The sequence below is a fragment of the Danaus plexippus genome, assembly GCF_018135715.1.
Source record: "Danaus plexippus chromosome 16 unlocalized genomic scaffold, MEX_DaPlex mxdp_23, whole genome shotgun sequence".
In the NCBI taxonomy this organism is placed as follows: Eukaryota; Metazoa; Arthropoda; class Insecta; order Lepidoptera; family Nymphalidae; genus Danaus; species Danaus plexippus.
This window is the reverse complement of record NW_026869851.1, coordinates 3,131,719-3,157,011: the sequence shown is the minus strand read 5'-3', so window position 1 is coordinate 3,157,011 and position 25,293 is coordinate 3,131,719. Positions and strand designations below refer to the sequence as shown.

Sequence of the window (25,293 nt, the reverse complement as noted above, 5' to 3'; positions counted from 1 at the left end):
CGCCATGTCCGGTTGTTCTAAGATGTTGATTTTGTAAAACTAAAAATATGGAAGTGAAGTACAGTTACATCACAGTTTCGGCGGAGCTCGTTTGGAAGCGAGCCAGCGCTCCACGCCGGAGATACAACGCAAAATAATTGTATTTTCCTTTCTAAATTATCTCGCAGTTTGCTCTTGACTTTAAAGCTTAATTGAGAAAAGTTGTTGCTGGTTAAATATGGGAATCTCTCTCATATTTGCTGCTCCCTTTGAATGCACATCGCTAGAATTTTAGTATTTTGTTTTTGAGACTACCATTGTGGGGAAAATTAAGTGTTCTTCAACGTGTTCTTTTGAACTGAAATATTTTTGTCGTTTAAACATGAAATTGTTTGTAGTTAAAATATTTATTGAAATAAATAGCTATGAGTAAACCGCTTATGAATATATGTTACTTAATTAATATACGTTTAAAGTACTGACGGAATTTCAACGTTGAAATGTGCTTTAGATATTTTTTAATTCTCATGATTAATATTAACGTAGAATATTTTATAAATCTACGTCTCCTTACACACGTGCTCTTTGATCCCAACGGCAGACGAAACAAATGACTAATAAAGATAATATATTTTTATTTAAAAAATATATATACTTTTTGCAGTTGCATATCTAGTAAATGAGTGCTGAAAATAAAAGGAACAAAGCAACATCGGACAAGTAAATGATAGTATTTTATATGTTATAAAAAAGACTGATTAATTTTTTTGTCTCGAGACCTCGCTTTAACTGAGATCCTTTATCTGGGTATCACGTTTTCAATCAATATTTAATTTTCCTCTTTATTCGTAACTAATATTATATTATAAACAGGATTATAATTTGCTATATCAGACCCAAGTATTCGTTAAAATATAAAACACTGAAACATTTGTATATAGTCGTGAACATTTGTAAATGTTAAGTAATTGAAATGACAGTTCAAATAATATGATATAAAATTTTATTTGAAAACAAAAACGCGGGTTAAAACTCGAAATAAGCAAGAGGATAAATACAAAAGATAAACCAATAGAAACAACGGCATGAAAGACATTACAATCTGAAATAAAAAATATAACATTACAATTGTTTTTGTTATTCTTTAAAGATAACATTTTTACTTAACAGTTATTTTAAACTAAATTCGTTTACACACATTGTTTTTTTTTAATAAGGCAAGTTTTTACATAGCATTAGCACATAGAATTTTATTTCAAAAAATTTGTTTACAGACAATGAATAAATTACATGCCAAATAAGTAGGAACGTACACCTTAGTTCACGTTCGAAACCTGGCAAGTATCAATGTGATCTTTTCCAAATCATATATACTTTCTAACAGTATTTAGACACCACTGACGAACGGTGAAGGAAAACATCGCGAGGAAACCAGGTCTTATAATTTCGAATTATAGGCTTGAAATCGCCAACCCGTCCTGAGCAAGCGTGGTGATTAATGCTCTAACCTTCTCCATGTCAGAAGAGGCCTTTGCTTAGCAGTGGGCTCCGATAGGCTGATGATGATGATGATGTCCACCTAAGTGATGAGTGCTTCATATTATTCAAAAATACTATTGACAAATTCTACTTCATACATCGAACTTGTAACTCCGTAATAGGTGTTGTAAGTGCTATCTTGCACGGGAACATAAACCTTCAATAAAACATTTCTGAATTACTGCCGGCGTCATGTTATTACAAACTATTTCTGCTCGTATAACATTTACAATTAAAATGTTTTGTGTGACGTTTGAATATGTTCATATTCTTAAGCGATTCAAGAAAGGAACTTCAATTTTTTTATAGTTTATTAAAATATTTATTATATTTTTTTAGAAATCAGTCAAGGAATATATATTTTGTGATGTTTTTTAAACCGTAAAACGGTTTTTGGCAAACGCGTTTTCTTTTATAAGTCTTGTTATTTTCTTTTAAAAGCCGCGAAGCCTTTACTTACTTCACGTGGTACTGCTGTAAAGGTTTGACTACACAAATCCAGCAAATCAAAGAATTCCTCTAATTACGCGACGTAGACTTTCAGGATTCAATTTCAAATGCAATTCACTGCACCATTCCAGGCCTACATGTGATTTTGGTTCTTATAATATAGCGAATAAAGTTCAGATTGTCTAAAATCGTAGTTACTCAGCAGCCACCGAGCCAGACAGCGATCGATGCTCACGATACGAGGGTAGACGAGTTTTTAAATGAAAATAAAACAAAACGGCTGTTTTGTTTTGCTTTGAACGATTCTGATTGGTTTAAATGTAAAGAGCATTATTGGCTTAAATTCATTTGAATAGACGTAATTGGTCTATATTTATATATTATACACATCACACAACTGATACCTGTGATTTAGTCACAATATCAAATAATACTTTACTATCATTACTGTAACTAACTGTACCAACATTATATATGCGCATGTAATTGTATGTATTTTTTTAAATATATTCTAAGGTGATGAAAAAAGGTTCTACAACAGAGCATTCTTTTTCATGTACCACTGAACTATACAAGGGTTATGTTGGAGGCACTAGACTGCAACGGCTGAGATACATCCTCCGATCAATAATTCAGTGTTGGTTATATAAGCTTTATCTTTTATACAATAAAGTTCAAAGTCACAAGCGCTGATAAAACATGGACTGTGACCAGGAAATTCAGTTCTATTTGAATAGATTTAAGGTGCAATTTTATGTTTACGATGTTTCAGTAGAAAACTATGGCTAGATCGTGTCTGACAATGAAAACATTCTCTTTCTGACTGTACTATTATTCTCGTTTGATAAATTTACTAAAATGAAGTTTTTCTCTAAATGCAATTAAAAGTATAATTTCATTTCAATCTAGTTTCAATGGCTTTTTAATGAGCTTTCATTTAAGTTAAAATTTGAAATGGTTTGTAGTAGACAGCAGTCCAAATTAACAGTTTAACTTATTTGTCATGCATTCATATAAATATGAATGCTAATAGTTACGTGGAAAGGGAATCGGAGAATATATATATATATATCACTACATTGTTGTTGGGTTATAGTTTACAACGGTGACCTATAGTAACCCGCTCGTAAATGAACCGTAAATGACGTGAAAATTTGCATTTTGATATTATCTTTATAACAAACCTTGGCCCAAATAGTGGGCCAAATGCCAATTACAGGATTCGGCCTCGCGTGACCGAATTAAAAAAATAATTTGATACAATCTGTATTTGAACATGCTCCTTATCGAAAACATTGAACATTTAAATGTGTGTTTAAATTGTTTATCCGTTTGACCTGAATAAAATTTAGGAAAGATTATAAATTGTAATCGCTACTCGATGTTAAATATCGTTTTCAAAAATAAAAGTAACAGAAATTAGGAATACGGACTGCGCAACACAGAATACGGGATACGGTATGACTTCTAATGATGTGTCAGAGTGTATTGAAAACAATTCAAGTCGTATCATTATGTGTTAATGTCGTTTTTTTATTGAAACAACATAACTTAAATTAATTAAACTGTTTTACTTATTATTTAAGTAAAACGTAGGTTCAATTTTTTATATAACACTAAGCGAATATTTGTGTAACGAAACAAAAGAGGGACAACCATTAAGGACAGCCATTTTTTATATGTTTCACGATATCTTAACGATGTTCCAGTCTGCCGCTGCCGTGGCTGCTGTACGGCATCATCAACGGCGAGCCGGTGCAGGTCAATTCTAAGGGTATGGTGTGCAGTATTGTGCTGCTTTTCGCGATGCTGATCTTCGTCATCATCAGCATAGCCTGCTTCAGATGGAAGATGAACAGAGGTCTCGGTTTCACCATGTTTCTGCTATACTTCGTGTTCGTTGCCGTCAGTTTAGGTCTAGAGTACGGATATTTGCATTGTCCCAGCGAATAGTGCTTAGAGACATTAGTTTAAAGTCACGAGCACAAATCGGTTCAAACAACAATACATCGATGTTACGATATATGTAATTAAGATCGGTTATTTAATTTCAATATTATAGCATGAATATTTCTATATATTTTTATTGGTTCACAATTTAAAAAAAATAAATTATAATGTTGTATTTATAACCAACTCTCGCCTTATCTAAAGTAACGTCGCTTCGTTTAGTTTTTAAGTGACTTCGCTCAAACAATTTTCCAACCATTTTAAGTAAATTTTGACGTAACTTGAATTGGTGTCGAAAAGCGCAAAATGAATTACCTGATGGGGTAGAGTGGTGTTTTGACTTGATGTTTATCCGGGATCCGGGACCCGGGATCCCGCGGTAGATTTTATAGACAGAAGAATAGTAACTGACATAGATTGTAGATATATTTATATAAATGTTAGTTGTTTATAGCTTTACGGTAATTTTTAGTGTAGCCGTGTTTGAATGTTTTTTATTTAGTATATTATTATTATTATTGTTTTGTTTTAATTTTTGTAAATATTTTGATGTATCCGTAGCGAGTTATTTTGAACGCTAGGTCGAGTTACGTTTCGTCCAAGACATAGCGCGGACGTCGAAGTTTCATGTTTTATACAATTTTTTATACGAATTGGATAAATTCTGCAAATTTATTTTACAATAAATAATACAATGAAAACATATAAAATTATATTTACCTTAGATATAATGATCCCAAACAGTACCAATATTTATACCATTAGTTATTCCATAGCGATTAACTAGTAATCGAATAATCGAATGTATATAATCGATTATAGATAACGGAAAGTTTTAAACGTTCATAGTAATTTGGCTTCCAATACAAAGCACGAAAGGTGCGTCTCCACAATGAGCCCTCGCTGTCGTGTGCTGTAAATGATATGAAAATCTATGTCTCAAATATTATATTATAAATATTATAACAAATTATAATTATACAAAGACGATGTCGCCGCACAAGTGTTAGATAAAGTAATGTAAATACACATAGGAGCGGGGCGGACGCGGCCGGCGCGGCGGGTGGGGTGGGGGGAGGCTGGGGAGGTTGATATTATTAATAATAATGAATATTTTACATTATAATCAGATTACATTTAATGTGCCTAAGAGTTTGAAAGCTCTGTCATTTTTAACTAGCTTATATACGGGTAAATATCTTCGATATCCTTACTACATAGCTGCTGTCTGTAACAAGAGGCTCTGTCCCGCTCAAACTGTCGCTCATTTCAAAGTATTACGATTTCAACACTAGTCCTATCCTACGGCTGTTGTTCTAACTTTTCTCTTAAATGAAAAATTTATTGATAAATAGCTTAATTTTATATAATTTGAACATCTTAGTAAACCGTCCGTAGAGTCACTGATAACGTCGAGATTGTTTCGCTAAAATTGAATCTATCGGAGATTGTTATTGAACGTTTGTTAGTGTCACACGAACTATATGAGAACCCGCCTATTTGACGTAGCAATAAATAGATTATATTAGATAGATTGTAAAGTTAAGCTTTAACAGTTCAGAGGATCGTCAGCGGGTCTAATCAAATGACAGAGAACGCGCTTCGATGACAAAAAACTTTGATTCAAACGAAAAAAAAAATTAACGTAGTAGTTCGATGAAATTGATGAATATTTTAGTAAACGAGAGCGGTCCGGGTGCACATATCGCTAGGTGTCAGGCGTTTCATATTCTGTGATAAGGGCATGCTTATGACATATATATATGACAAACTCCTTCTCGTCTCACACTGTATATACTAAGGTTGGATTTGATAATAGTGATAATAGATTTCTGTAGTTCGCTTAGCGGCGTCGTTTGGACTTGCAGTTTGTTACAGAGCCTATCGGTGAGATCTCGATACAATTGATCGCGGTCCCCCGTCGCGCTCGTGGAACTGGAAGATCCAATCGGCCATCTATACAACTATACTTAAGACGTAAACGAATTTTCTCTCCCTCGTGTTATTCATAAACGTGTCGGTGATAACGGTTTGACGATTTAGATTCGTGTAGGACGCGGTTATATATATATATAAATTAAAAAGTTATATTTAATGACATGGAAAGCACCAAGTATGTGTGTACGTATGTGTAAGAGTATTCACTTCTTTACCTATACTATCCTAAAACTTATACACTAGCGACTTCTATCTATCTTCTCTTAATATATTAATTAGATTCTGTAAAACTTTTCATCCTTCCATTGTAATCAGCGTCCGCGGTAGGTTGTCGTGAAGCGACGCAGAGTGTTGCCATACGACACGCTACGTGCGTTACGCACTCTCATCTGTAGTCGCATCAAATGGCATTTGTTCAATACCAAATAGCACAGCCGACTTAGTTTCCATTATATTTATATTTCAAATGTTATTAAAGCCTATACGATTTTTGAAGATATCGCAATCGGTAACTTATAAGACGTCTTTATCCCTTGGTAGTGTAAGACTAGGCTTAAAGCTAAATAAAATTGAGAAAAAAAAAAATGTTAATGATCTCATTATTGAGTATGATATCCAGGTAGAATTGTTACTAGAATGATGGTTTTTATATAAATTAATAAATTTAATGGAATAACGACACACGAACCGATCATTGTATACTCTTGGACGCGGTCGGAGGGACTTCCTTTTGTCGTTAAAGATTATAATCTAATGATAAAAGATAAACTGTGTTGATGTTCAGCTTTAATGTGTCGCGTCTGAGGCAATACAATGACTTTAGTCATGACCTTTTTTCATAGCTGAGACATCGCGAGCTCGACAGTCATTGGATGTTAAGAAAAATCATTACTATTAATTTTGTTTCCTTGAGGGAATTCACGAAGACTCTGTATTAGTTCCATACAGTTTGTATTCCTTCAAACTCTAAATGGATGAATTTTTTTTTTTATATACATATATATTTTCTAAGACTGTCGAGCTCGCTATAGCAGCGTAGATTGTTAATAGTGATATTAATTAAGTAAAAAAAATGTTATTAATTAGATAAGTTTAGATTTTCAAAGTTGTAAGAGGCGGCTCTCGACGGTTCAAAGTTGAAGTTATGTATTATCTCTTTCGAAAAGTATTGATTGTTGAATTGTTATTATAATTTCCTATAGGAACTGTACATTTGAACACTTGATGTGATTTATTTGTGTTTGTTAATGTACCTCTCGAATGGATTCATTTATCTTTACTATAATACTGTCAGTTTGTCGTATAAAGTAGTTATTTATTTACAACGTGAAAGACGTGACTAATATAAACACGAACAGTGAAACGAATGCTAGTACAACAGAATATAAATCGATTATTTTGTTATGTTTTAAAATGTTTAATATTTTAAACGTGACCGTTAACAGTGTAATGTTTATTGATCGTTGACTGTTGATTGTATGTGATTATTTTTTATATTATGATAATTAAATGAATTAGTTTCGATTAGTGTTCAAGTAAGTTTTTTTTTTGTCATACGTAAAGAGCATCGGCGTGTCAACCGTATTATGAAAAATTACAATAAAAATTATAAAATAGTGAATTATTATGTGTATTTATTAAAATTAATATCCCCTTTAGATGATATTAATATAGTTTATTTGATATTAGTATGATAATATAAGGAAAACGTTCGGACGAGTTTTGATAACCTATCAAAGATTTGATATAATTTAAAATTCTTTCGATTTTAATCTTAAATGTTTGTTTTGTTTTTATATATGTAAAAAAATTCAGGAACACTTTATAAAACATCTTAAAATTCATGAAAGATAACACAGAGAAACGAAGTGACAACTGTCATTAAATTGGAATTATAAATACAAAGATATTCGCGAGTTACTAGTATTAGAAATCTCAAAGCAAGACTCATTCTTTGTTTAATGAGACAATTTGATGAAGTATCAAAAAGGAAAAGAATATACGAGAGAGACTGTCCAGTAGAATGTTGTAAAAATAATATAAATTACCAAATCACAAGGAACTAGTGTATAATAAAAGTGTTTTGTTTTCAATACAGATATTGGAACCTGTACAATTATTTTGAGAAATTACAACATTTTAATTAACTTAAAAAATGTAAATGCTAAGTTCTTAGTAATGTTTTTAAATATTTTTTTGTACATCCTAATGTAGTTGTGAATAAGGCGCAGTGAGGTTCAAAACAAGAAATTATGGTCATTTAACTAGTGAAAATCTGACGAGAGGAGATGACTGGCATGGATTGAAGTTGGACTCAGGGCTGTCACTTATATTACATAAGGCCTTTGGTATAAATTGTAATGATTCTAAGTAAAATAGCCTGAAATGCAAAACAATACGACCCTTAGTTCCCCGACATTTTTCCTGTTACGCTATTATAATAGATTCGACCAATCTTCTTATTTTATATTTAGAATATTCAAAAAATCATATTAGAAATATTGTGATTAAAACACTGTGTTGTATCATAATATTTATTACACAAAAACATGTGGTAAACTAAATTTGAAACATCGAAAAAGTCAAACATTAAATTATATTCTCATAATAAATTAATACCTATATTATGTTCACATTCTATTGTATTTTTCTGGACAGAATTAGACTTATTTTGGAGTATTTTGAGTGATCGATAATGTGATCTTTATTAGAATAACTTTTTTTAAAAAAACAATACATATTGGACATATTTTTTAATGGTATATTGTAAGCGCAACTTCACTAGCAGCCATTTTTTTTTTGTTTTTTGAAGCAAATATTGAGCTGGTCCTTTACATACATGTCAAGTTCCACGTGATGTCTGTTTAAGTAATTATTCAATTATTTTATATACCAAGTCGTTTTAGTCTACACACGTATCCTATTCATATGAAAATACTAATTTTTTCTCACACAAACGGAGAATGAAATATATATAAAAATAAAACATAGTATATAATAAAATTTATAGGTATTTTTTTTATTATTAAATAGTGCGCGAAGACCTCCCGTAACGACATTAATATGTGTCTAATTCAAAAAAAGCTAAAATGCTAACAACTTTACTATAAATACTCTTATTCATATTATACTTTATATTTATTAAAATCACATTTAATCTAACACATACAAGAATTCTGTAAACTCTTATTTGTGTTCAAAACTTTCTTATGGTGATAACATCACATGAACTAATAGCAACATTTTTGTATTCACCCTGACTAGAGAAAGACTAATTAGGAGATGTAAATGACGCATACGTAATGCAGGCAAATTTGCATTTTCAGCAATAAATTAATGTCACACTGAGCAGTCGACAATCCGAACTGTTCGAGCCACATCTTCCAAACTCAATATTTCCTTCTGATTATCATCAGAATCTACTGAAAGCTGAAGGCGATTGAATCAGCTTACCCTGAACGATATCAGAGTAAAGCTTGTCGTAATCGTGAGCGACAGAACAATAGAAAGGCAAGTAGAGCAGCTATGGCCGCACCAGCAAGTAGAGCATCATCACGACGAGGCCCTCCCGCACGCTCTACGACCGCGCTCTAGGAAATGTAAAGATATGTTTATTAATATAACTAAACTGAAGATAAAACTTAGTCTATTCTTACTAACTCATATAGTATTTTGATTTATATAGCTGGGAAAATAAACATCTACTTAATTTATATATTAATGAAATAAGTAGCTTCTGGGAGGAAAGTAATGTAAGTAATTTTTCGATATTTATGTAGTAAGTTTTGGGAATTTTTAATTGATGGGCTGTCAAACCTATTATTTCGAATGGAAGCTACATGACTATACTCTCCTCTATATGACAGAACCTGGGAAGTTTATTCAATTAGTAACAATAGTGATTCGTGCATACTTTAACGAAATCTGTTAATTTTTAAGAACGAAAACAAGTTAATACATACCCAACCACCATGTTTAACAGCCCAGGGGGTGGCGCACTGAGCGACGTGCTTGGCGGCCCAGTCAGCGGCCCGACACCAGCCCCCTACCCTCACGGCTCGCCCCACCACCTCACAGAGGAACGCCATCACTAATAATGCTCGTTGTTCTATGTGTACGCATGCCTGTGACGCATCAAAAGTGTTTGTAACTTGGGCCGTATACAATTCATATTACCACTGATACAAATAGAAGGACAGAAGAGCCTTAGCTGTTAGCTTCGAAATATACGGAAAATATTGAAGTTCTATATCTGGAATTAACCACACCTGACAGAGTTCCTGCATAATATCTTCAAATTGGACCTCATCTAGACTCAACAGCGGTATGTGTTCAGCTCGTGCCGCGAGCTGAGCCTTCGCCTTGGTCTCCCTAAACCTAAGGACAGCACGCTCAAGGGAGCGCCAGTCTCTCCAGTACATCCACCAGCCCCTGGTTGCAAAATAATAAACTTTAACTAAACCCCAAATGACAATATTAACAGATTTCTTTCTGGTATAAAAAATGTAACGATTTCATTAAGGACTTGTTTTAGAGTGATCAAATAAAGTTATTTTATGAGTTGAAAGAATTGTTCATATTTTTAGACTTTAGGAATGCATGATTTAATGGTTAAATCTTTTCTAAATGTTGGTAATACTTACTGGTATTCGGACAATTATTCATCGTAAAGAATAAGACTTCATAATCAACATTACCTATCATCAGGGTTGGCAGCTGTGACCATACAAGGAGGTGGTCTCAGATCCTCAAGTCTGAGATGTTGTAACAGCATCGCTCTGAACAACCGAACCCCCTTCTCCTCCTCAGCTCCCTCCAGGTAGGGTCCTCTCCAGTGGCCCTGGCAGTCATCTCTTCGCTCTTCATCCAAAGACACCTGTCGCCGTAAAGGTGCTCGTGGAGCCCTATATTCATCTAAAGACTGGACACTGCGAGCTGGAAAGGCATTTACATCATGTTTTAAAACGAGTTTTTACTTTCGTTGTAATATTTTTCTGTCGAAAATAAATATATACTTTTTTGTTTTTTGTGTTATTGATTGAAACATCTTAGACCTGAACATCAAATTAAATTACATGTGGAGGTAAAATACATACACAATCATATATATCAACACAAAGTAGTCTGTCTGCTTTATTGCATTAATTGATTTCAATTATCTATAACTTAAATTCAATTATCTGGACCCAAGCTCCACTGAGCTTGCCACAAATAGAATAATTAAATTAATTGTATACAACATTGATGCCACTCAACTGTGAAGAGTTTACACATGTAACTACAGACAATGACATATATAGTCTAAAGTAATCATACTCAAATGTTTAACAATAGCCCCTGTTTTGTTGAGGTTACATCAAGCATTTACTGCTCAAGCGTACCTTTCATACAATATTTATTCTTCCTTTGTCTATTTGACTTTTATAACAAACGAAAATAGTAACCGATGTTGTCAAAATATATTATTTCTTTCTTGCGAGTTGCGACACAATCTAACCTAAACGAAATCACAAAACCAAAGACAAACGTAGCATCTAGAAGCATCTTAGGACTTGCCTGTGGCAGCTCTCGGTGGGGCGAAGTTCATAACGGTAGCGGTTGTGACGAGTGCTTCCTCTGCTACCGAAACGTATACTATTGTTTAATCACTAAACATAAATGACCTTGTGCTTCATGTCATCTCACGGCCCTGACATATATACTAGGACATGCGCAGACGGGTGCTGACATGAGAGGGAACTTTTGAAACCTTTAACAACATTTTTAATGATGTATTCTTGTTAGAGCTGTGAAAGAATTACGTGTAGATTAAACATTTAATTTTTGCTAAGTTATAACAACCAGAAGAATTGGATCAATAAAACATGACATTATTATTATTGTATTGTATTTAAAACTAATTGATATAAGCTGATCGGGAAGGCGATGTTATAAAGTGTTCCATAGTTAGTAGAATGATACTGTATGTAAATTGTCAAATGTTGTTAATAGTAGGACTCAATTGGTTATCGGCGAGCGGGTCGAGCAGCTATCAGACAGGAAGGACCACTTCGTTTGGATTATGTTCAGATAATACGTAGCCCTCCGCACAGACTAACAGTCACTACATATAACGGCGCACACGCATCCGATACTATCAAACTGGACGACAGTAACGTTATTTAAACTGTGGCTATTAGAAATTTAAAATAAGTTGGGAACTGTGCTCCAGTGAAAATGTTGGAAAAATGACTTCGGACTTAATCAAGGATAATAAGAATAGAGAAGAAGTTGCTGCTACAGATGTGCCGTGCTGCAAGAAAATTACTGTGTTTGCCTGTGTCTGTGGCGTTTTTTCACTAATTTTACATGCATATAGCTATGCAGAACTCTCGGCCATTAAAATTCATGAAGACTTACATTCTAGACACATAAATAAACTGATAGAAAATAGGATTCAAGAAAGATTTATAGAGTTAATGAGTACAACTAGCCCACATAGATTAAAAAGAGATGCGATGCTTGTGAGTATAAATATATATTATATCATAATTCTCAAAAACAGCACAAGAAAATGATTTTATTATAAATTAATTTTTATTTTATTTTCCCAGAAACAATCTCCCATCGAGGAGGATAATACGGTTGCTCCACACGTGGAATTTTTCAACCCTAAAATGAGACCAGAACTAGAAGAGAAAGACTCCATAGAAATGAAAAGAACCGGTGCCAAGGGACCTGCCCCGGGAGACGACACTTGGGTTTGGCTGACGAGCTACTCCAGGGTCCCAGTAAGTTACGATCTGTCACTCATTTGGCACACGAGTAAATAGTAACGATATTTGATGTCATAAGCATTAGGGTATTACACATGTAATGCCTTAAAATTCGGGTCATGAAGCGAGGTGAGATAATTCATCCGTCAACATTTTATTTGAAAACCATAATATTCATACAAATTTAATTTCTTATCTACAAAGCCACGTACATATGTTTCACGAATAATAATATACTAGGCCTCATATCTATCATTTTATTGGACTTTCAGAATGTTCCTCTTTTAAGTTTTTACATTTAGCGATACTAAATTCTTTAAACTTTAATATGTTAATGATCCCTGGCTGACAGCCAAAAGAGGTTCTTTATATGTTGAAAAGTTTAAGATTTTGAAAAGTTCTATAGAAATTGCACGTAATAATGTAAATTTCATTTTATTATATATATAACGCATACTTTCCTCAGGGTATAAGGCCCCAGGAAACTCTTTATTGAAGCCACATGACCGACCTGTACGTTTATTTCAAGTTTCCCTCGTCACACTTCGTACGAAACACTTCCCGTTTTTCATCAAATAATTTACTTTAATACTACAATATGCGGACATTTATTTTTGATAACTACTACGATACTGTAGACTTATTGTCAAAATTACAAGTGTGTTTTTAAAATATTCAAAAATTATATTTAAAAATGTCTTAGTTGAGGGTATTGCAATATAAGAGAATTAATTTTCCCTCAGATTTCGCCTTTGCCATCGGAATTAAAACAAAGAGAAGTACATAAAGTGTATTATAAAAAATAAATATGGTAACCAAGTTGCAGCGACATCTATAGTTTGTGTCACGTGATTTGTTACCAAATAGAACGTTTACGTCAGCACTCTGGTGTAATAAGACTTAGTTTCAGGATAATTTTTAACCTGTCCGTCTTATCATTAAAAACTATTAAGTATTTTTTGAATGTAAAAGAAGCAAACGTCCATACATAAATTCATTCAAACTTTATTACAACAATGCAAACGAAATTAATAATAAGAAATAATATTGATATTTTAACAAGATAAAAACGTTTGGGATAAAATCAAACGGTATGATTACAACACAAAATGGCAGTTTTTTCTTATTAATTCAACAAAAATCGATCATTCAAGAAATAAGTGATCGCGAATGTCAACCTCATAAGCGAGATTATAAATGACTTCAGACTTAAAAGAAGCCATGGCGTAACTCTACCACCAATACAGATGTAGTGTCAACAATACATCATTGGTATAGAATCTGTGTTTGAAATAGCATAAGCTTATTTCTATAAAGTAACTTCTCTTAAGAGTAGAGGAAAAAGATCACTTCCCCTTTCAGAGAACTATTCCAGGGATGTTCAAATTTGACACACAAGATTCATCCTGGCAGGATCTTACAGTTGTTAGCAAAAAACATATTTTCGGCCGATCTTGTATGAAATATTACGTGTTATAATTAGCCTTTACCTAAGGGTTCTTAGACGCTTCCATCAAATGGCCGCCAAGAAAGAAAGTTGTTTACATATATATACGTAAACAAGTCATATGACTGCCATTATTTCTTCCTCATTACAACGACTTCGGTTCATGGATGATATACATGTTGCTCCAACAGAAAGCCTAGAATAGTTTAAAACTCGCTTTGTTACTTTATAACAACATTAACTTTAACTGGTTATCTGTTATAATATATACTTAGAATGTTGTTGTTGTACTTTTTGTTTATAAATAGAATTTTTGTTTGCATATCTGTAATTTAAAAAAATCAAGAGGACTGATCTTCGCAACTCGACACGAATATGGCATGTGCATGTCGCTTTTAATTTTTTGTAGTTCTGAATATAATCCTTAGCGTTCGCTCAGTTTCTGTATGGACTGCATACATTAAATTGATTCAATGTTTTCATAAGGAAATTTGTTTTAGTACAAAGTAGTTCAGGGATTTGCAAGGCTACTCAGGATTACTGTCCTCCTGGTGTCCAAGGACCAAAAGGTCCCATGGGTCACCCAGGTCCAAAAGGAGACAGGGGGTCACCAGGGGAGGCTGGCATACCTGGTAGCCCAGGTTCAGTAGGACCTTTCGGACCCCCTGGACCAAAAGGTAAGTGTCGTAATTGGAAACTCATATCGTAGAAATGGACTTATTTCGGAAACTATGTTGAGGATAATAGTCAAATATTAATATCTTCGTTGGTAGCGATAATTTTTTTAATAATTTGTAAGATTATTTAAGAATTAAATCAATAGACTGACTTTAGATCTCCTCAAAACTCAAAATGTAAATTTAATTCTATTATTTGAATGATATATATTTTTTAAAAGGCGAACGTGGATTCCCGGGCAACCCTGGCTTAGATGGTAGAGATGGAGTGCCGGGAGAACCAGGACTTGACGGCTTGCCGGGGCGGAATGGGGCCGACGGAGCCCCGGGTAGGTACGGACAAGACGGGATACCAGGCAGGGATGGAATCCCAGGAAAAAATGGAAAGGATGGAAAAGATGGTAAGAATACTAACCATCTTAAAGTTGAAAGATATCTCAAATATAATGATTGTTTTTTTAGTATCACCTTGGCTCTAAATGTCAGCCCTACTGGCTTTGATAGCGTCACCATCAGGGAAATATACTGATTTTTTTTAACGTCTATAAAATGTATTAAATTTGAACAAAATGGTGCTATTTTTGCGACTTATTAAATGTTTGCAGGAAAAGTCGGAGCTCAGGGCCCACCTGGTATTCGAGGCCCTAAAGGCGAACGAGGTCCAATCGGCCCCAAAGGCCCGAAGGGAAATGACGGACTTAACGGAATACCCGGCAAGCCAGGACTATCCATCTATAACTACACCAAAGAGAACCAGATGTTCATTCCCCCTTCTTTTGCATGTAAGAAGCAACCAGAAAATACGAATAAATATTTTTTAGGAAAATAATCTTTGTCCAGCATGATTACCAACTTCAATGTAGAGCTTAAATAAGCGATCAGTAAACAAGTGTTTAACTTATTCTGGCGTCACTAAGATATATCAGATACGATCCCATGTTTCTGCTTCCAGTGGATAATCCGAGACTTATAGTAAGAGAGGGGGATACTATGAGATTGGACTGCAATCCCAAAGGCTTCCCTGAACCCATTATTGAATGGAGGAGAGCTGACGGCACACCCATTATTCAGGTAAGAAGATTTTATTTTACCTTTCTTTTTGGGGAAGCGCATATTCGTTTCTAAATTATATTCATTGTTTGTTTTTTTTACATTCTGGTTGCATATTAATGACGTCATGTTCTTATTGAAATACTATTTATTGTATGGTCAAAGTTTTTACTTACTGATAATCTATTTGCTAGAATATACATGTTCTGATCCTATTTCCTGTTCTTCTTAATAAACTGAATGTTTTATTCCAGGGTTCATGGCGTGACGCCTCCGTCAGTGGTCACGTGCTTAACATACCAAACGTATCTCGTTGGCACATCGGCAAGTATGTATGTCTCGCTAACAACGGCATGCAGCCTCCCGCCAACCAGACCACGGACGTTGAAGTCAATTGTAAGTTTTCTTTTTAAAGCATGCACAGCATCAACGAAAATAGGAAAAGTCTGTCTGAATTAAAGGGTATATTATAAACAAATAAATACTTTTCTATCATATTCTTACAAATTTGCCTAATTTAACTGTAATTTAATAACATAATTTTAAATTTTATGGTCAAAGTTAAGCCTGAGATGAACCTTATATATTGAACCGTTCTTATGTACATACATGTGCTTTTTTAAGCTATATTCACACTTGTACATATATTTTAATACAGAGTTGCTTTCTACTTCTTTATTGCAGTCAGCCCATACATAAGGGTGCCAAACAACATAGTCTACGTATTTAACAAAACTGCCCACATCGAGTGTGAGGTAAAAACATTATATTATTTATATTCAAATAGAAATTCAATTATCAGAGAAATCTCTCTATCCAGATTCAAGCCTGGCCGGAGCCAGTGCTGGCTTGGGAGTACGACGATGGAACAACAGTCGAGGGATCACACTACAAGATTGAGGTGGCGCCAACACCGGATCCCTGGAGGTGGATCATGAAGCTGGAGATACCTCACATCAATGAGCACGACATGCGCCAGTACATCTGCGTGGCCAAAAATGAACTCAATAACACAACCGTCAGAGGCTATATTAGACTGTCCCGTGAGTTTAACTTCCTGTCTTGTTATTTATAAAGTCGTCATTACGAACAAACAATAATGCTACCAACTGTTACTTTAATATAAAAATGACTGCATTTTTCAAGTTCCACGTTGCTTTTTAGTGGCTGTCTATAACAAATGTACAATAAAAGTTTGTTAGTCACATTATTGATTACCAAATATGAATTTTATTTATTTATTTGAGGCTTCTGCAAAACCTGGACTTTATTTAATACCCACTTTTTTTAAATGAAAATTTTTTTTAAATGAAAAGTTTTTAAATGAAAATCTTCGTCCCAATTAGACAATTCGAATACATATAAAGAATCATATTAAGAAACTGCTGGTGGTCTCATCTTGGTGCTAAATAACTTCAAATGTATTGAATATTTTTTCACGTGAACACATTTTACCTAGATCCTGGTCCGAAACAACAATCTCAGATACAACAACAACCACGCGAATTCGGCTCCCCGCCGCCCACGTTGACCTCGTACGAAGAACTGTGCTCCGCCCAACGCTGCCCATCCTGCCCACGATGTGATCGAGCGCTCATGATCACGCCCATGAACGCCAGCTTAGGCAACAAGCCTCACCGTAATACCAGTATGTAGACATTACTTTTACAAATACACATTGACATTAATAAAATAAACTTGCTGAAGTTTTGTCTCTATAAAGGGATTCCCCAGTTTGTAATTAATTAAAAACTAATCGAGTTATGATTAGTTACATTAAACAAATTAATGCTAACTAGTCCAAAATATATTTTTTCTATTCCAATCCTCTGTTAGTGACAAGTGCCCTTACCTATTTTAATATTAAACATCAGTTTTAAAATATAAATCTTATTTTTTTTTTACCAATTACAATCCAATTGTTACCGAGCAATCACAATAAAATCCATAAGCAATATTTGATCGTAATTTATAAAAAAATATTTCAAATCAATACAAGTTTTTTATTATATATAATTGTAACTTAAACATCTAGATTGTCAGCTGTACGCGATCGGCAAACCAGTGTACCACAAGTACAAGGAGGAGTTGTTTGGTGCCTGGCTGAGAGATTCAAATTCCTCTGAAGCTCAGGTAAACAAGGAAAAAGATACCAATATATACTAACCCTAGCTCGAGACTTCATCCGTGTGAACTTCGGAATGGAACTAAATGGGAAATTAATAATATTTTCTCCAATAAAACAGATGTGATGACCAACTGACAGCGCCATCTTTAGTCTGAAGCACGCGTCATCATACAAATTATAACATTTCCTGATAAATTATAGCGTATGAACTATGTTATACTAAAAATTCATCTAACAACCATCCACTCGACCATCCAGATATTCCGCTTTCTTTTTCTTTACTAGCATGATACGCGTAATACACCAGCTATTTCCAAGGTCCAAGAAGAAGAGCCGAAAGCAACGTTTAAAGAAAGATAACGTGATGACAAAATCAAATAAGAAAATATAAAAGATAAATGTTTCTTATTACAGCGAGAGAAGCTGTGGACTACCCAGGAGAACGACGTGGAGAGATTGCACGAATTCCGGAGTAAGGCAAGCTTCAAGTCGGATAGAGTAGACGAGTTCCACAAACTCCAGAAACCTTTCTTTGTAAGTTTTAATATCATTATATTATAAGCTTGGCATTTTTATTAACAAAAAATGATATAAAATTCTGTTCATCCAACTGGCTAGCTGTGCTACCTTTAACCTCAGTACATAGCTAATATTTGGAGAACAGATGGACGAAGTCTTTTCCTAAATTAACCAATATCCCTTGTAGTAATGATTGCTATTGTTTTGATATCAACATATTTGCTATTTTTTGCTATTCCCAGGGTAATGGTCACATAGTGTACAGCGGCTCTTTCTTCTATCAAGCCAACGAGTCCGGTACACCCGGCGACATTGTGCGCTACGATCTGACACAGAGCCGTATCAAATCAGCACATCTACCGCACGCGCAGGGCAGACTGTACACGGCACAACACAACCAAGTAACGATTTAGTAACCATACCTTTGAAATATTCCGATTATTTTAATTTGTGTTCATGAAGGTCAATATGTTGATATTACAATGATAGCATTTTAAAGCTAATCGCTTATTATAACAATACCTTTATCCGTACCATATCAAATAAAGATCATTTAAGTTTTATATGTATACATTTAAGCTAATACTACCATAAGATGGCGTAGGGGTGAAACCTGAACATTTCAATTGTCTATAAGTTGACCAAAAACACTAAGACACTCTCAATACATCAGGCATTTACCCTAAACCGCTCAGAAATTACCACCGAATCTGCTGTAATTTATAAAAAAGTGCATTAAAAGTCACAATAATCGCTAACACTCAGCCAATTATGTTTGTTTACAAAAATATATAGCGATAGAACTTATCGTAATATTAAGTTATACAGCTTTTTTGTATAATTTTATTATCTAAGGTCGACTTCAGCGCCGACGACAACGGCCTCTGGGCGATTTACTCAATAGAAGGTTCGAATAACACAGCAGTTGCTAAGGTAAATGAAAATAACTTTATAATGTACTTAAATAACATTATCAGTTAAAAATTAAAACTGTTTGAATTAATTAAATTATTTGAATTATGAAGAGCTGACTGCTCGATTAAAAATCGTTATCTGTTGTGTCCAGTGTTAACGCCTTTGATGTTTTATAAATCCTTATTGTTTATGTTTTTTCAGCTGAGCTTTGATCCCAACAAGGATGATCTTAATATAGACTATATCTGGAACATTCCTTAAATCATAAACAAGTAAGCCATATTGTCTGCCACAGTGATATACATATCTTAATATAATTTTTTTAATCTGTGCTTTCTAAGTGAAAATATTTTTTCTTATTGTTTAGATGGCATGAATAAACAACAAATTTTTTTGTCTATGTTATATTTCTCTTAGTTAGGCTCAACACAGGAAGATTTCAACCAATTTTATTATTTTTTTTGTATTAGAGGAATTTTTAGGTCCTATACTACTTTACTACTTTTGAATATTTCGATATTATTATATTAGTAAGCTGAACTATGTGACGTATTGTAGGTAGGTGAAATGTTCATAGTTTGCGGCGTCCTCTATGCGTTGGATTCCGCAACAGAACGCGACAGCAAAGTATCGATCGCTATTGACTTGTACCTTAGCAAGTCGATCGATGTCACACTGCAGTTCACGAATCCATTCAGAAAAACAACACAATTAGGATACGATCACACGCATAAGGTATTTATTATATTATTTATTCGTAATAAATGTTTTTGTACAAAATTATTAATATTAATAATTTATAATACATATTTTTAAATAAAAAAGATATATTATGATTATTTTTTACATAATGTTTGAATATTTTATGAACAGCGCCATCTCTGTTGACAACAGAGAATTAAATAGCAACAATATTTTATGGTATGATTAAAATATATGGCATTTTACTTTTTAATTGCTCAGTTTTTCTTATTTTATCATCATTAATGTTTAACAATTACATTAAAAAATAGTGTTGTATAACTGTATTATTAAATATTGCATATCTGTGTATGGAATCATAATTTTAATATTTTATAGGAACTATATTCCTGGGATAGGGGTAATCAGCTGACATATCCAGTCCGGTACAACGAACTTCCGGGCCCCTAACGACCAGCAATCTACTTAATTACATGTATTAACATACTGTATGTGATGATTTTATATTATATTGAATGATAAAATTAACAATCTCTTAAATAAAAAACCAATTTGAACATTACGATGGATCTAACTATTATGGTTATTGGAATTGAAATTATATTTTTATAATAAATAATTATATATAAATGTTCTATTTTATTAACATTCCATTCCTTCATCTTCATTCCAAAAAGTTATGTAAATATAATTCAACACATCTAAGGAATTTCTGTTTTTATTCTCATAAGTACGCAGTGAAGTCTTAAGTAACACAGAAGCGGTAACAAATTTCCTAGATGGCGTTGCTATCAGCATTAATCAGTGACACCGCACTATTAAGACTTACGATCTCAAGCATTTTATTTAATTAAACAAACATAGAACACATTAAGTTTATTACAGTTTCTATACTAATAATAATTTAACGGTGGTTATTATCTCTTTTATGATAGAAATATGCAAAAACATAGTATCATAATAATGAATTCGGCTCATTAACTTTAGCCAAAGATCAGAAATAACAGTAGTAATCATTAGCACTACACTTTATAAATGTAAGCGAGATTGAATGGAGTTGCGTCCAAACAGCTTTTTTAATATAAAAAAAAAACATAATAGCCACGATCGTGAAATCGGTCGGCATTCAGCATTCAGGCCGACTTCGGGCCCAGTAATTTTTCGCCACAATAGCACCAATACATTCCGTGACTTGGCAGAACTTGTTCAGAAGTTGGCCCCTGCTCTCGATCAATACATGCGCACAACGCCATCTAGCACCGACGCGCACCCAAATTACACTTTAATAGTTCATTAGATCTGACAAAAATGGCGCGGACATACGGTTTAAATTCGGAACACGATATTGATTCGCGGTTTTGCTACGGGACGATTGGAAAAATTTACTCTAGAGGTTTCGTCACTGACGTTTCATATGTCAGACTTTTAAATTTAATTCAATGTATATTTTTTAAGTCTACGATTTACAGTATATTGCCAAATGAAGTCCGTTTAAATGACATTTGAGTGTTAATGACTATCGATGTACTTAAATATCTGTTTTTTTTGTGTATAATCAACTTTTTAATGATATTTACCCTGAAATAGTGCTTTGGTAATTTAAAATTCTGTTTCAACTGAAACAATCCATTTTGAGTTTTACAATCAAGTATCAATTATTGGATTCCTGTAATGAATTGCTTAAAATGTATCAACTTAATAAATATTAATAATTAATTTATAAAAATATAATGTAAGTACGGTTATAAATAACCGCCATAGCAACCTCTGGGAACATTCTAAATATGTAAACAGTATGAAGCACGTCTGGGTCAACATTAGCTCTGACGACTCCAAAATTGACGTCACCTAAAAGCTTTTCTTTCTTTTCTTTTACATGTTTTTTGTCATGAATATTTAACAAGTTTTTTAGATAAACTTATTATCTCACACCACGGGATATTATTAAACGAATTGACTTTACTTTATGCCTGAATCTATTTATTCCCTAAAATTTTATTGAATTTCCCTATGTGTTAACATTAATTTATTAAAAAAAAAAAATCTATCATTTTGCATTTTTTTAAACAGTCAAGCATTACTTGAATACTCGAATTTCAAATCAATTGTAACTGGTAATGCAAAATTTAAAAAAAAAACAATATGGCATAAATTAAATGTAATTTCGTTTTATTTGCATTCGCTTTAAATTTATTTATATATTTTTATTATGTGTACATAAGCAGTAGCGCATATATATCTCCCAGTTGTGTATAATTATATGTATTTATATTTATATAATTTCACTTTAACAACTCGTTTCCCACAGTTTTGTACACGAGTTGTATTTGTACTTCAAAAATAAATTCAATACAATCTCGTAGAGGACTGCCTTTCATATTTTTTCAGAATAGAAAATGGCGGCTACGGGTTGACTGTTAGATATTAAAATTTAAAGGTAGACGCGATGCGTCCGTTATGACCATCTATAAATGAGAAACGTTCAAACTGTCGGTCTTACATTGATAATAAAAACCACTACTAAGGATATGCCGTGTACATATTCAATTAAGTTGAATTAAGTAATTAATAATTATGGTTTCTTATGTCCTCTATTTTTCCACATTCTTTAGCCACAAGGTTGAAGTGCAAAACACTAAATTACTGTATTTTCTATATGTAACGAAAATATTGAATCTTATCAGCAGGAACCTAAATTTCAAGTCGAAAACGACGTAAGTTAAATTAAAAATTTTGATCACGTAATTTAATTGTGATTATAAATTTAAATTCGCCAATTGTATCATTAGGAAACTAGGTCAGAAGGTGGATCTGAAAAAAACTAGGAACAACGCCAAGTCCGCTCGGATTCCGAATTGCTAACAGATAACATTACAATATATAACAAATACATTACAATTATTCGCTATTTTCATTACATACCACATATATAAAAAAAAAACAAGTTATTTTTATGATCTACTAAGTTATTTATTTCAAAAGGACATGCAAACAAATGACACGAGAACAATGTACACGTACTTTTTTTATATACTAATAGTAAAGAGATCGGCAGAATGTTGAAGATACAATCAGTCCCAAACTGATTAATTGAATATGTAATTTTTATATCTTATAAGATTGTTTACAGTCCGAGGGAACCCTAAAAACAATTCATAACACAGATCAGCTGACTGACACGTAATTTGTATTATTATTATGTACTATATATACGTCGAGACATAGATCCGGACCGCTCCAGCGCTGCAGCGCTTCATCACACTGAACACGTTTACTTTCATTATATACATAATTTCCTTTCTATCGACGCATTATGTTGTTTATGTTCAAATTTAGTTCTGTATGTTGTGTGTAAATTTTATATGTGTTAATGTTACGGCTACGCTTACAGTCTAATGGCGATTTATATAGTACCGTTCTTAGTGTAGAGACCGATTATTGTTAAGCGTCATGTCCTTAGTAGTATACATTCAATCCTCTCACATCGTCGTAATCAACGAAAACAATTCAAAGCCACGAATTATCCGCAGATCGTAGAAGTCTTTCACAAAACGCTATTCATAAAACATCGGAACGATCCGTCGTAATGTTCCCGGAGCGGCGTTGCCTCGGTGCCGTGTACCTGCGGACGGCGGACACAATACTTGTAATACAAAAAAACATTATAAACAAATAGAGGTCATTGTACGTGGGACACCACTCAGCGGCTCTAGCGCTTTTGAAGCGAATCACAGCTGAGCGAGTCGGACACCTGACGTCGAGGTTCCCCCTCCCCCCGGCCCCGGCCGTCAGTGGTGCGCCCTCCCCCGCGCCCCGCACACACCCAGCTATCAGCTGTTAATGTAACCCCCACCCGCCTTTCCCCTTCGTTTGTGTAATGTGAGGAGGCAGGACCCGAATGGATTAGATGCTTTTTGTGCCATAATTTTTTATGTTAAGCTTGCATTCTTTATGGCGCGAGTTCGTCGAAACGTTCGACTCAACTCTCTACTTATACATTCAGATTGTGTATAAAAACTAATATAACGAAACGGCGGACGGTTACTGATATTATTATACGTGTTCGTATCTTAGTAGAAATGCTTAATTTCGTTACGAAACGTACACTATCGAAGGAAGCGCCGGTACGAAAGGTCGATTTGTTTCGATCTCCTTCACGGAAATTTTAATGATTTTATAAATTATCGTCGTCACAGAATATAACAGAAATGCCAACTTTTAATAATATATCGCACATTATGCTCGCCAAATGAATAATTTATAGTAGTATGTCGATGTAGGGCGGTCGTCCCCGCGGGGGGCTCTCCCGGGGGACGGCGGTGGGGGACGGAGGGGGCCGCGGAGCAGGAAGGGGGAGGGGGCCGGCGACAGTCGAGAGCACGTCAGTCCGCGCCGAGCGGCCGAGCGAGCGCGATGTCCACGTGTGCGCCGCGCGCGTGCTGCCGGCCGCGCGCCCCGCCGACGTTGCTCGATATCACGGCCAAGATAGTGGCGGCCGCGATCCCCTTCCAGCGTATTGAGGAGCGCTACGAACGCATCCCGGAACCGGTGCAGCGGCGTGTGGTGTACTGGTCTTTCCCGCGGGACGAGCGCGATATCTGCATGTACTCATCGCTGGCGCGCGCGCCGCCAGACGACCACCGGAACATCGCCTTCTGCCGCGGCCTCAAGCTGCTGGAGGCCGGCTGCGTGGAGAACGTGCTACAAGTCGGTGAGTGCCGGCGGGGACCGCGCCTGCGCCTGTTTACTAATACGCGCCTCGCCCACCCGCGACGTATAAATAAAAACCTCGACGTGTGCGATCGATAGCGGCTCCTCGCGGGAATTATTCATGCGTCGAGTGAGATCAGGGCTCCGGAGACGGACACGACTCCGGCCGATCGGCCGCTATCGAAGGATACCTGCGAAACTCGTCCGAGCGGTCGGATAACGTTCCTGTACGTCGGCCAGTAGGAAATCACTGCCGGTAATTGATCGGAATTCATCGAATCGTTCGAGTATGAACTGGTCAGCCGAGGGCACGTTCTGCTCGGGCTGCTTGGCCACGCGTCCACTTCCTTCGAACGGGAGCGATCGTCGTTATATCAATCTACTTTCGAAACGCTCGTGATCGTGAAATTCGGCTATGATTACCATAACTGGATGTCCCGTTATGAGCGTAGGGAATTACCGAATGGTATGTCAGTCGGAATCGGCTCGAGCACATGAGGCGCGGCTCGCCAGACCGGGCAGGCCTCTTTTAAT

General features: G+C 34.8%; 4 protein-coding genes across 8 annotated transcripts in view; 3 read left to right on the top strand and 1 right to left on the bottom strand.

The window, feature by feature from the left end:
* LOC116771640 (sodium/potassium/calcium exchanger Nckx30C) overlaps positions 1-7,480 on the top strand; it is a 33,718-nt gene extending 26,238 nt beyond the window's left edge. For all 4 annotated transcript variants that reach the window (XM_061528146.1, XM_061528145.1, XM_032663531.2 and 1 more), the window contains one exon: positions 3,678-7,480. In XM_061528146.1, coding sequence (XP_061384130.1) covers positions 3,678-3,921 — 244 coding nt within the window. In that variant the 3' untranslated portion in view covers positions 3,922-7,480. The remainder of the gene's footprint in view (positions 1-3,677) is intronic.
* An 896-nt stretch (positions 7,481-8,376) lies between these two features.
* On the bottom strand, positions 8,377-11,937 carry LOC116771714 (uncharacterized). 2 transcript variants are annotated; one of them, XM_061528148.1, is made up of 5 exons: positions 11,413-11,937; positions 10,554-10,791; positions 10,125-10,287; positions 9,819-9,980; positions 8,377-9,446 (listed from the first exon to the last, which is right to left on the bottom strand). In XM_061528148.1, exons 1-5 carry the CDS (start codon positions 11,441-11,443, stop codon positions 9,321-9,323), a joined length of 720 nt encoding a protein of 239 aa, XP_061384132.1. In that variant the 5' UTR covers positions 11,444-11,937; the 3' UTR covers positions 8,377-9,320. The 2 variants fall into 2 exon arrangements, with proteins under 2 accessions (XP_061384132.1, XP_032519534.1); XM_032663643.2 differs by lacking the exon at positions 11,413-11,937 and adding an exon at positions 11,238-11,365.
* Positions 11,894-20,679, top strand: LOC116771713 (uncharacterized). The gene is given in 19 exon segments (XM_032663640.2): positions 11,894-12,359; positions 12,450-12,626; positions 14,559-14,574; positions 14,577-14,735; positions 14,957-15,136; positions 15,341-15,517; positions 15,688-15,806; positions 16,040-16,181; positions 16,470-16,540; positions 16,606-16,828; positions 17,245-17,433; positions 17,821-17,918; positions 18,328-18,447; positions 18,675-18,833; positions 19,288-19,365; positions 19,549-19,597; positions 19,600-19,619; positions 19,906-20,082; positions 20,428-20,679. Coding segments are annotated over 19 exon segments (2,502 nt in total). The 5' UTR covers positions 11,894-12,083; the 3' UTR covers positions 20,500-20,679.
* Positions 20,680-24,423: 3,744 nt separating this feature from the next.
* Positions 24,424-25,293, top strand: part of LOC116771665 (zinc finger SWIM domain-containing protein 4-like) — a 31,722-nt gene continuing 30,852 nt past the window's right edge. The window contains exon 1 of the mRNA XM_061528024.1: positions 24,424-24,760. Coding sequence (XP_061384008.1) covers positions 24,463-24,760 — 298 coding nt within the window. The 5' untranslated portion in view covers positions 24,424-24,462. The remainder of the gene's footprint in view (positions 24,761-25,293) is intronic.

Bases quoted from the DNA above. Each gene is read 5' to 3' on its own strand.
- LOC116771714 (XM_061528148.1), bottom strand. From the start codon at position 11,443: ATGAACTTCGCCCCACCGAGAGCTGCCACAG. The intron at 10,792-11,412 runs GCAAGTCCTAAG...ATGCCTTTCCAG, and splicing joins CCCACCGAGAGCTGCCACAG to CTCGCAGTGTCCAGTCTTTA. The intron at 9,981-10,124 runs GTGTGGTTAATT...GATGCGTCACAG, and splicing joins TTATGCAGGAACTCTGTCAG to GCATGCGTACACATAGAACA.